Below are 13,267 nucleotides of genomic sequence, written 5' to 3' on the forward strand. Positions count from 1 at the left end.
GAACTGGCTCGAGCGCGACTCGTTTTCCCTTTTTTCTCGTCCGCGACCTTCTGCAAGGTCTTCGAGCAGAAGTTCGCGAATAGGAATGCGTGACTGGACGATTTTATAACCCTTTTTCAATTACTCCATTCCTGGTGTTACTGTTACTGCCAGTTCACGGCGCAGTTTGCGCGAGGGGAGAAGAAAACTTTAACTCACAGAATGCACGCGCACCGTCTAAATGCCGCCTAGAGATTGTCCCCTATACCTTTCTTCTTCCCTTCGAGCCACCCACCTGTCTCCATCTTCAACACGCGATCCTCTTTCTCTTCTTTTCGCTTATGCTGCCACCGGGGCCGTGATTTATTCGACGTCGACTACGGAGAATGGCCCCGGCGGTGACGCAGGACGAGGCGGAGAGGGTTCGATAGCGGCATCGAGGGTTCCCGAGAAAACGAGTTATCCTTAAGGAGGATGTCCAAAGCCAGATGAGCCAATAATTTGTTTTGGCCCGTTTGCCGATGATACGCCTCGAGTCGGGGCTATTATCCAGCCTGAATGACGTTTTACACGCTCAAAGGAGAATTTCCATCATGGGGACGATTATTTAGTTAATCGTGAAATACTTTTATCAAGATTATGTTTAAGAATGACAAATGTTAACTTTTGTGATCACGTTCGTTGACTTTTCGATATAAATTATATCGTAGCTGATCAATCTTTTAGGCACATCTATCTTATTTAGATAGATTGTGCACAATATGCAAAATATATGCAACATGTGCAAAATATGCAAAATAAAAAATATATTTTGCGGAATCATCTAATCGTGACATAAATTTCTGTCCAGGTCTCATTCGTCTACCTATTTTCTATAAAAATATGCATTTGCATAAAGAATATTCTATGAGTTTCAAGCTGTTAATAATCTTGTTTGCCAAGCAGAGATAGAAAACACATGGAACAGATAAATTGTTACACGATTTTGATTATGGCCGTCACTAAAATAAAATATAAAAAGTATAATTTATGAAAATGACAGAATTTTATAAGAAGACTTCGATTTTATTGAAATTTTAGTGAGTATCAAATAGGCCGCAAATATAGATTTCAGGGCTTAGAAGCTGTCAAATGCAGATATTTCTTTAAAACAAGGAGAACAAAATATTTTTAAAAAATTTGTTACGCTAAAGTAAGGTTTATTTCGTAGTTCTTAAACAGTTATAATTTATTGCAAACAGGTTAGTATTAGGTTGTCCCAAAAGTTTCTTTCGCTTTATTAATAAGTAGTAGATACACAATATTACATGTTTTATGTTACATTACTGAATTGTGCACGATTCATTTTGTTCCATTACTGTTACAACATGAATATCTATGAAATTAGATTGTCTATTTATATAAACACGACCACATAAAATAATTGAGTGCAACTAGCGAGAGAAACTTTCGGGACAACCTAATATACTCTTCCTGTGAAGTTAGTCATTTTCAAAATGTTGAACAATACTTCTAAATATTGAGATATTGCAGAAGAGTAAAAAATGTCTTAATTTTAGTAAAATTGTACATTTTGCTCTAAAAAGTGTCCGATTTGAAATTGAGTAGCAACATATTATATTAGCACTCGTACTATCCTTTTATAAATCCGCGCAACTAAGAAGTCTCTTTGATTTGATTTAATCCCGCAATTAATCCCATAATCGACTACTTCCTAACTAATCGATCAATTACACCATAAAATGAACCGTTAATGCCTCGCGACCATAATTTGACCACAATGAGAAATTCTGGGAGTACGGAATCTTCAAGTTTTGTGGAAAACAGAGAAACAAAATGGTACCTATGTAATTCAATAGATCAAAATTCAAATGTGTCTCGTTTGAGTTTTTCTTAAAAATCGTCACGAACTTTCCAAACAACCCAATACTTAGACGGAGAAATCACTAGATCCGAACAGAAATATTCATGTTCTTTTTTATTATTTTCAGTCACGATGAGGACGTCACTGGTATTGCTGGTATCCGTCGTAGCTTCCGCGACGGCAATGCCCCTTCGGGACACCCTGAACGCTGGATTGTTTCCGCGGAACAAGGACGTGCTTCCAGCTTCCACGAAAACAGAGCCTGTCACCGCCAAGGACGCGACGAATCAACCGACAAAAAAGCAATCAGAGAAGACCGACGGTGGAACGAAAGATTGGCGAACCACGCCGCTGACTTCGATCCCGAGCCAAGATGATCGAGCGGATACCGAGCAGGACGCTGCCCAGAAGCAGCCTAACGAGGGCAAGGAGAAAACCGCCAAGAAGAATCGGAAGCACAAAGCCATCTTCGTTAACTATCCCATCGTCTCGGAGCTACAATACTCCGACGTACCGTACGACATCGATTACAGCGACAACAGCTTCGATACCGACGAGAGGTCAGCAGCGGACGCTAACAGGTACCAAGAAAGCAACATCTTCTACATTCGGCTGCCACCTACGCCCTACATGTTCGTCCCGGGTCTGGGCTACATTTCGAATCCTCCCACTTACTCGACCTCGAATCTTCATCCGCAAATACCGTTCACGAGGCCCGCGAGACCCAAGCCTGTCTATCGACAACCCGTTAACCCTTTCATCAAGCTGCCAATAGATTTCGTGAGCAACGGGAAGCCAACGTCGGTCTATCAATGGCAGAAGAAGCCTGCCAAAAAACCGAGCGACACTCCGATCACGAATCTGGACAGCCTATCGGCGGAGTTCGTAAGCAACGGGAAACCGACGTCGATCTATCAGTGGCAAAGCAACGCGAAGCCGATCAATAGACCCGACGATTTCGTCCACAACATGGACAAGGGACCGTACAGTTTCAACGGGAAACCGACCAGCTTCTTCCTGCTGAAATCCGATGGAACGTCGTCGGCCCAACAATCCCTTCGCTACTCGGACTACCAACAAGATAATTCTTATTATTGAAGACCGCGAGCCGCGGAGCTCGTTGCCATCGACACGTGAAACGATTACCGGGGATTGTAGAAATTGGTAGCCTCGTTCGCATTTCGAACGACGATCCGGAGTATCGAGAATTTGAGGAGTATGCGTACGAGGAATGCTGGCTCGCGAGTCTCGTCGAATCGTTGCTTCGCGATGAATGGGTGAGTGCGGGCTAAGGATGCGAACTCGAGACGTCGAGTTAGGAGGTTTACATGCTGACAATTTTCCGGCATGACAACTATTTCACCCATTCACTGTCTAGGAAAAGCGTTTCGCCTTGGCCGCCAAGATTTAACCATTTGCACTCGAGAGGTTTCCTTTAGGTTTCATTTCTTTGGAACTCGAAGTGCCAATGAAATGATTGTTGTTGAAGCAAAGGTGACCTGATTCTCAAATCTATACAAGTCTATAAATTTATAAGTCTCAAGTCTATACATTTATAACGAATGGAAATAAACAGATTATTAGCGCCATGAGTATCTTCCTTTCACGATACCAATATTAGTGGCGTCAGTTTAGATTTTCAATTGTCTAACCCTTTGGACTCGAGATGTGACTCTCAGACACTGCTAGGTTTTCTTTAGGTTTCATTTCTTTGGAACTCGAAGTGCCAATAAAATAATTGGCGTTTCGGCAAAGGTGACTTGATTCTCGAATCTCAAATTAGAGATCTGATTCGAAGTCAATATAATCTTAGCATTCGTGGCAATAGAATGCTATTTAATTTCCACTTAACTTATTTACAATTTATTTATATATTTATATAGATGAGAATATAATTTAAATTTTCAATTTTAACACTTTATCTACCGGGCTATTTAGAAACAGTGTTTAATTCAAAAAAGAATTTTCTACGGTAGCATATGCCAACCTAGGCAACATACAAAAATTTTGCAGAATTTTTTTAGCAGTTTTTCAATAATAATGGCGGCGCTCCTGTCTACGCACATTTCTGTTCGTTCAGGTAGTTGTTCCCCGTTGAAATTTTCAGTTAATTGACCATCTACTTTACGCTTTTGATTAATTTTGATTAATCGTACCTCGTAACGACAAAATTCTAGGCTATTGCGCGGATGACCAGGGTTCGAATCCCCAAGTTGCATATCTTTTTTTTAAGTCATTGATCTTTTTTTATTTATTCCATTTTTTCACATAACGCCACTTATTTATTTTCTACTAATTTTTAAATAAAATATCTTTATTTGGGAGAAATTGTAATAAATAAATAAATAACATATTTCAGGAAGTTTTAAAGAAAATTTAGTGGTCTTTTAACTTGCGTCACAGCTCTGCAGTGCGATCAGCTGACTGGAATAAAAATGTGCGCGCACTAGAAATCACGTATCTGGGTACCAAACCTTAGGTTGCGAAATGACGAGAGACTATTTGATTTGATGTGCGGAATTCATCCTGAAAAAGATTCTACATTCTCATTAGCATCATGTATGTACAGTTTTTCGAGACATTGGCGCGGAGTATAGACATTAAATTTATTAAAATCGATTTCGACTTATTAAACTCGATTTTTAAATTTTGTACAAGAAACAGAAAAGATGTACAGTGCTTCTATTTATGTTAAATGAAACTTAATATTTGTTCATGAATAATGTATTTATTTATAAAAGGTTTGTTTCTTTGTAGCAGTTGTACGAAAAAAGGTTGCAAAAAGGTTGCAAAAATGTTTAAATACATACATTTTTGTGTCCATAACGATCGACAATTGCAAGAACATTTTAATATATAAGTTTTAAGAGTTTATACTAAGGAATCGAAGAAAGTTGTAAAAATGTATAAATTCGTAACTTCCGTAGGTTTGTAACAAATGTACAAGGAAGTTGTAATGAACTGTTGAATCAAAGTTTTCGCGTGTTTATAAGTTATATAAATATACAAATTTGTAAATACAAATTTACGAAAAGATTATTGATCTAAATTTTATAAAAACAACAATTCACAATTACAATTTCAAATATAATCATTTGATGAGTGAAAATTAATGTAATTAACCAAAAGACAGATAAATCTGATGGCTAGTTATTGAATACGAATAACGCACCATCAGAGAAAGTTATGATCAATTTAGTTAACAGTTGTCATTACGGATTACCTATTTCAATCGTAAATTTTAATGGTTTCTTTGATTAAATTTTGTTCAATGCCGTACCTAGATGAAAAGAAGTACTTAACTGTTATGTTTATTATACAATTGTATATAAGTAACTTACTTCTTAATAAGCATTTATTGTTAGACTGTAAATAGGTCATGATTAGACTGCGGATATTTATGTATTCATGGCAAGTGGAAATATGTACAAGTATATCCATGAATGCAAAAATATGTAAACTATCAAAAATAAAATACATGTTACACTGTTCAAATGATAAGGCATACTCTCTATTCTTTACCTAAATCTGTAAAAATACGAATTTGTATAAACATTCGCAGTCTAGTCATGACAATAGTATTTAATCATAGTTTTCAAAGAATTGTATTTCAATAGAATGCACAGACCGATAAGGAGGAATATGTTCTATTCTTCCTCATTGACTCTCGTGAGAAATCACGGGTGGTGTCAAACTCAACTCAACAATTGAGTTGCTGGAAAATTAAAGGTATCAATTATAAATTACATTTTACAATCCACGACAATTAATTTTCCAGCACCGATTAAAAATATCGTTAGCATGCGAAAAGGACGAACCGTATTTAATAAATCACTATCGTCGCCTATTAGTAACCGTACACATATTTTGTCTAACAAACACATGCGTAACTAAATAATAGAGAACCGCTAAGTTTAAAGAAATGTTGAAGTTACAGCACTTACGTGTTCAGTTGTTTTTAACGTGGTCATTGTGACACGATTCTTCGACGCTGCTGAGTTCACTGTTCTCGTGTTACAATGGTATTAAGTGCTTTTAACCAAATATGAACGTCGATATTTAGAGATTGTAATTCGTACATTCGAATACGCTGTTTATGATTCTGATAGAAAAATTAACGTGGACGTGACTACTATCGTGTAAGGATTGCACCTTGAAAGCCAGGCTATTGAGTATTTCGAGTGAACCAGCGCAAATTATCGCTAGTATAATGTACCCGATCATTTCGATGGGTGTAACTGCTTTTTATACGCTACATTTGAAACGGTGGCTCTACCTTGGCCCAACTCAACAGGTTTTGCCATTTAATAGCTCTGTTTCATTGCAAAAATATTTATTACCACGCCCAACAAGGGATTCGTTAAAACGGTTGAATTTATGTTTGGAAGGCAGAGTGGAAACCAAAGCAACGACCATCAAATTTATCGTCCTCCAAGTCTGAAATTTTCCCTCGGCTCCTGTGTCGCTCGATAATTCACCCCGTTACCATGAATTTATTGCGCCCATTTAAATGGTATTATTATACTTCCTTTCCAATTGAGTACTCCACATCGAGCAGACGTGTAATTATTCTTGAATGTATAGCTATTATTTATGAAATATCCATATTTATATGCCTGTTTATGCGTCCATTAATTAAGGATCACGTAACCGTATATTTGCATAGCTAACGAATTGCATCGAGTATTAGGATGCCTGTTTGCTCAATAGTTAGCGTAACGTATATACAACTATATACATATATATTAACTGTCAATCGTTTTGTGCAACGGCAGAGATCGTGATTGCGAAGCGTGTAATGTTATCGTAGCGTTTCGTATCGTAATCTTATATTCATTTGCAAGTCGAAGTCATACAGTGGGTGTAGAATGTAATTCGTACACCGATCAATTTCCCAAAAAAACTTTGTGAAATTGTAGTTACTTAACTTCTTATTTTTATAATCAATGATATCTCAAATATTCTCGGAAGTCTTTTTTTTTTGTTAATTTCGTAACTTACATAAGTAGCTATTTTTTTGTAATCTATCTATTCTAGAGATTTCCGAGAATATGTAGAATGTCGTTGTTTATAAAAAATAAGTTAATAAACTACAATTCTACATCGTTGTTTTTGGAAATCAATCGGTGTACGAATACTTTCTACACCCACTGTATTTGTATATTTTCGTGTCGACAATGCGACGTTCTATACCTTGTAAATATGTGATAAATACAGAAAACTTAAATCGATTCGATCATTTTTCTTTCAAACCACGAAAGCGAAGCGTTCGTATTTTCCTTGAATCCTTAACATCACGGGTTGGCTGCGTCGACAAGAAGACGTGTTTCATATGTTTCCCCCTCTCACGTAACACAAATATTGACTTGGGACGCGAGTCTGCACGGGATTATATTCTGTCTGGTTGCGGAAGCACTCTCGGAGATCTATGCTACTTACTCAAAGAGATTCAATTCATAGATACCGGCAGTACCATTCCCTTCGTCTCGAGGATACCGACTTTGGGTGGAATCTCGATTTAAGCTCGCATTTCGTTTGGGGACGCGGCGTCAGAATAAGAATTCGATCATCCGATTTTGTAAATACTTCTAGCACCCTTCTAGCACCCTTCTAGTACCCTTCTAGTACCTTAAAATCGATGCATCGGTTTTGTGACTTTTGCGAGAAATACCTTACAATTTCAGCATACATATACGCATACACAAGGGATTACTTTTAATTAAATGAATGCTGGAAGTAAAACTTATTCGTGCCGAACAGAAACATAAATGTTTAAACATGTACCGTATTACTTTCAATTAAAATATTTGTCCTCCTCGATAAACTAATTAAAAATTTAGTGTATATATGACAGGCTAGTGAATTCGTTTTGAAAAGTACCATCAGATAGTCCGAAACGAAATATTAACTCAATTATTTCATATGGTCGTGTTTATATAAATAGACAATTTAATTTCATAGATATTCATGTTGTAACAGTAATGGAGCAAAATGAATCGTGCACAATTCAGTAATGTAACATAAAACATAAAATATTGTGCATCTATTACTTATTAATAAAGCGAAAGAAACTTTTGAGACAACCTAATACTAACGCGTTTTCAATAAATTATAACCGCGCCCCATTTTACCATGCAATTTCCATATTAACAATTTTGCATACGGCCGATAGCTTTGGAGTTATAGCTTTATAACAAATGACGTGGGACACCCTGTATACATATCCAACTATAGTAGGGTGCAGCAATGTAATCTAAGCATGAGAGTTTCAACTCCAAGGCAAATACCACGAAGTAGCGTTTTAAAATTATACGAACGTACCAAATTCTTTGGATAGTTATAAGACGAAACAAACACGAGAGATAAACAAATGGTTCAAAATCAAAGAATTCGAGAATATAATTGTTCGCAGGGGTTTCTACTTATTTATGAGCTAACCACCGTTCCACCCACACATTAGAGGTTTAGAGTTTAGCCATCATCCGACCTCCAGTTCGAAGGACCTTCAGATCCATTAAAATTAAATTAAATTGAAATTTAAAATTAAATTAAATTAAAATAAAATCGAAGACCTTGATCGATAGAATCGATGAAACTGTTTCTGAAGTATCGAATTTGAAAACGTATGTCATCTCTGTATAACATCCTCGTTGTTTAGAATGAAAATAAAACTGTGATGCACTAATAGATTGAAACTGAAACTTTACATATTTCCCGTTCCGCGATTAAAAACACAAAGCAATGCTCGGCCTTTTTTTCGTCGGGTATACATAGGTAATACATATATGTACAAAATACTATAAATACTTTTATTCGTTACACTGAATGCCATGGTTCGATACAATTGAGCTTCTTCCTATAACATGTATATATTATATATATATACATATACATATATGTATATAAGAATATAAAAAATGTTTGTTGTTCTCGCGCTCTGCAATTTAGTTGTAAAAAACGAGTAAAAATCTTTGCGTGACAATATGTAGAAAAGGCATGTACATACATACTATTGAGAAGTTATACACCATGTCTCGCTAGAAGCAGGCCAAGTTAATGTCTTCGTTATTCTAAATATATAAAGGAATATAACGTAAGATTTGTAGGTATATACTGTCCATTTCTTAAATGGAATTCTTTTTACTGTCTCAAAACTGGCAGTCACATCTTTTGAGTATTAAAGTATTGCGTTATGTCTACTGTAAAACGTTACGTGCTATTCGGTTTCTAAAGTAATTAAAACAATAATCGCTAACAATCCACGTGGAAGTTGATACCACTTTGATTGAAATTAAAATTTATACTTTTTACAAATGCAATTCACTTTCGACTAAATCATTCGTAATATTTAAATGAAAATTTAGATACACATTTAGAAGACCCTGAGATGTCTTTCAAATTATTTCAGATTTTTCCGCCGCGTTAGTTTGTTATTAAACATTAATGAATATTGAAAAATATGAAAGCATTAATGTATCCACATTGGAACGATCATTTTGAATTTTAAAAATTTGACTTCAGAATCGATATTAACGACTCAAGAAATAAATAATGATAAGTGCTTAGTTACTGATTTTCAACAAAATCGGTCGAACAGAGAGGTTGGTCATTCAAGGGATTAAAGATCGTTCCTTTCAATTATTTAAAACGAGTAAGTTATTAAGGTGGCCTATTCCTAGGACATCCTGTGTTGTCCAGTCTTTCTTAAGAGTTCGCTCGCGAACGATCGCTCCAGAGGGCACAGAGAGCATTACTCTTCTTCTATCGACTGGCGCCAACTCACGTCTCTCTAGAGTAGTCGCTCGAAGCACGCGTAGTAACGGCACACCTTCGCATAGTGGTCAATTCTAACAATCCAGGTGGACAAAATTATAAAAGGAATTGTTCTCGACCTTTTTACTAATAGTCTACTAGCTTTGAAATTTTTACAGTTTTGATAAGTAAGAAATACAAATAGATCGCTATCACGGACATTCAAACGGTTAGGAATCAAGATACCAAAACGTTTAAGTACAGTCACCATTTCAAACATATCGTGTAATATTTTAGTCTTGCTCGTTTAATGACATTAAATGGGTGAACGTTAAATTGTCTCTGTTCGTTAAATTATTATTTTAGGAAACTAACTTCCCGGAAGGTCACTCGAAGGTCAACATACTATACATGTTAAATATTATATGTTTATCTCTGACTATCTCTAGCATTAAAACGATTAGGAATTTCTATGTTGGTATAAATTAAAAGTCTGTCCGTTTAGGATTTCCCTATAACTTTTACAATTTTTGTCTCATTCAGAATTAAGTTCTTCGCCTTCCGACGGAAAGTATAGGTTCTTAAGTTTTTCAATTGACAGAAATATTAGCTATAAGTGTTATTAAACAACATTAGGGTAATTTTTATTTGCGGAAGACAGCAAGAAAGTCTTAATAAATAGAATAAAATGTTTACGCAGTATCTTCATGAGTTTTCCAATAATCCTTTTACACTTTTGACCGTGCAAATTGTTAAGCTTGAACACTATGCGTCGTATGATAGAAAAGTATCTGTTGAACTTATAAAAATATATTGTACAAGTTAAACGTAGCAATGAGAATCGATAGTCGGTGCAATGTTTGTGAAAAATGGATACTGCACCGAAAATCATCTCCTTTGCTTGACCAGAGTTGGGCGTCGTTCCAATAAATTCTTTCGAATAGTATTCGAATAAATGTTACGAATAAATCGATAAATGAAGACGAAACGATTCGATGTGAAACAGTCAATTTATCGCGTTGCGCGATAATGTCCGACGTGAAATTGTTTGTAAACGAATGCCACTGGGTGGCGGTGTTTATTCGTTACATTTATTCGGCGGTCAGGCATTTCAAATAACAAATAAACTCATACTCGAACAAATTTGGTTCGATTCACGCTATGGATTTATGTTAGAGATCACGGTTTTGAACGGGCATTAAAATACACGTGTAGACGGAACAAGTGTACCGTGTATTAAGGGATTGAGGGGGCATTTCACTGTGAACGCACAAAAAAAAGCATATTTTCAATCATTTTTTTCTCAGGAACTATTGCATAAAATCGAATGAATGTTTCTTCCTCTTAAAGGTATGATTAAGGAAAGTAAATAAAACATTTTTTTCTGGTAAAAAATATTTCGTCATTTTTTTTACAAAATAATATGCATGTGTGCAAAAAAAAAAGGTTTATTAAACTATGTCGTCCTACCTATGGTCAGGACCTCTACTTGGTACCACCTTAGTACCACAGTAGTAAAAATCAAAATCAAAACTACTTGGAGGTTCCGACGATAGGTGTGACGACATCGCTTAATAAACTTTTTCGATTTTCTGTTTCAGATTACCAGGAGAGCCAAAATCACCTGCGTCAGCGGATAACTTTTTTTTTTCTGCACACATGCATACTATTTTGTAAATAAATGAAGAAAAATTTTTTTTATTTACTTTCCTTAATCATACCTTTAAGGGGAAAAACATTCATTCAATTTTATGCAATAGTTCCTGAGAAAAAAGTGATTGAAAATATGCTTTTTTTTTGTGCGTACCTGTGAAATAAAAATACACGGATTAAAACACGGATCCATTAATTATATTCCCGGGTATTTCGATACACGCGAATAAGGGATCTCTAATTTATATTCGAGCGAGTCATTCTTTTGTCAAATTGTTCGTTATTCACGAATAAATCTTGAGATTTCATTCGTTGTTCTTTATTCGTTATTCGAAATAAAACAAGTCCAACTCTGACCCCGATCAAGCACCGAGCGTATCAAGTACTCGGCTTAGGCGTCGCAGATTATCTTAAGCTATCCTAATTTAAGTTCGCCTTTCGTAGAAAGTTCCGGCAACCTAAGTTAACCTCCTAACAACTGTAACGAAAGTGGAACGGGTTTGCAGGATACGCGTAAACCTCGAGTGAAGACGATTAATCGAAAGATCATAGTCTCTGTCTTTCTCTCTCCCTCCCGTCGCGCCCTCGTTTACAAAATTTCATCGTCGTCGTACGAAACAACGGCCCCTGTTCTTGTCTCGCCGTGGTGATTACGCGACTACTTTAGGCTAACAAGCTCACGGGCCGTTAACACGTAACATGATTACACACATGTTCACTTGGACTCGGGGATTAAGGTAATAATGGATGATAGTAGACAGGTTTGCGACTCTTCTCCATTACGTAGAACGCCTTAGGCTTGCCATTTCCGGGAAAGTTCTTGTGGATGCTCGTGGAGCCGAACTTGCTAGCAATTGGCGCATAATACGACATGGCTGCCTTCTTCCGGTGTTTCTTCACCTTTGCCGCGTTCCTCGAGCCGTGAAGTTCGTTCGTCAGGTGAATTCTGTGCACGCCGGAATCGTTCAGCCTGTACATTTTGTTGCCGGCGTTGCTGTTGTTTTTCTTCGATGACTCGCTCTTCTTGTCGTCGTGTTCGGGGTAGCTCAGCCTCTTGTCGTTGTTCCTCGGGTGTTTCGGGGGGCTCGTCTTTTGGCGCACGGCAATTTTATTATTCTTGGCGCTGTAATACTTCTTAGTCTCCTGCACGTCGTGACTAATCTTCGGGACTTCCGAATGATCGTCTTCCCCGAAACGTTTCAACGACGTACTTTGATACTTCTTCGCTTCCTCTAGCTTCTTTTTAGCATGGTCCAGCTTCAGTTGAGTCTGCAGCCTCTTCTTTTCGCTGATTTTCTTTACGATGGGTAAATTCCAGTGATAAATCTTCGCCGGCTTGCCGTTACCTTGAAATCCCATGGGGAAATTCGGTCCAGTCTTAGCCGCCATCTCGTCTTTCACGGATTTGTGCGGTTTCGTGATCGTGTAATAGGGCGGGCTGGCTGGAAGCTTCACTATGTAAACGTGACTGTCCCGGTGACCGTGGCGACGACTGTAAGGCTGATGAATCCGTGTCTGAGAGTTCAATCCAGGCGGCTCGGGACCGGCCAAACGTTTTTTGTGGTGTCCGTCTGGGATTTGAAGAGGTGCCAGGCCTAGACGATTCAAGATCGCCGCGTTGCTCGTGTGAACTGTTTCATAGTTGGACGCGGTTTCCTCGGTTGCGATCGCAAGGACGACGACGGCCAAGAAGAACGATGCGCAGGTGAGTAATCTGAAAGGAAAAGCATTGGGTTGATTTTAAGTCAAGTAAAGTACAATCGTACGGAAAGACTAAAAAAAGGTAAAGGTACGAAGCGCTTCTGATTAAAAAAAAAAGAAAGGGTTAGAACAAATAGAAGAGGGGGCGTGGTTCATAAGGATAAGAAACTGATAAGCATTATTAATAGACTGCGGATCTTTATGCAAAATAAAATCTTCGCGAACGTGCCTACAAAAATTGAACCTAAATAGGAATTTCTTTTATTCTGCAAATATTATAACATTAGATTTGCTTTCAATCTTTTTTATATTCTTGCA

General features: G+C 37.1%; 2 protein-coding genes across 2 annotated transcripts in view; one reads left to right on the top strand and one right to left on the bottom strand.

The window, feature by feature from the left end:
- Nucleotides 1–13,267, top strand: part of LOC128891874 (uncharacterized) — a 193,969-nt gene that overhangs the window by 17,733 nt on the left and 162,969 nt on the right. Inside the window, exon 2 of the mRNA XM_054151792.1 lies at nt 1,971–6,826. Within this exon, the coding sequence (XP_054007767.1) occupies nt 1,976–2,941 (966 nt within the window). The 5' untranslated portion in view covers nt 1,971–1,975 and the 3' untranslated portion in view covers nt 2,942–6,826. The remainder of the gene's footprint in view (nt 1–1,970; nt 6,827–13,267) is intronic.
- LOC128891873 (uncharacterized) overlaps nt 11,402–13,267 on the bottom strand; it is a 45,833-nt gene continuing 43,967 nt past the window's right edge. The window contains exon 2 of the mRNA XM_054151790.1: nt 11,402–12,962. Coding sequence (XP_054007765.1) covers nt 11,981–12,962 — 982 coding nt within the window. The 3' untranslated portion in view covers nt 11,402–11,980. The remainder of the gene's footprint in view (nt 12,963–13,267) is intronic.

This window comes from Hylaeus anthracinus, unplaced genomic scaffold (genome assembly GCF_026225885.1).
Source record: "Hylaeus anthracinus isolate JK02 unplaced genomic scaffold, UHH_iyHylAnth1.0_haploid 12002, whole genome shotgun sequence".
In the NCBI taxonomy this organism is placed as follows: Eukaryota; Metazoa; Arthropoda; class Insecta; order Hymenoptera; family Colletidae; genus Hylaeus; species Hylaeus anthracinus.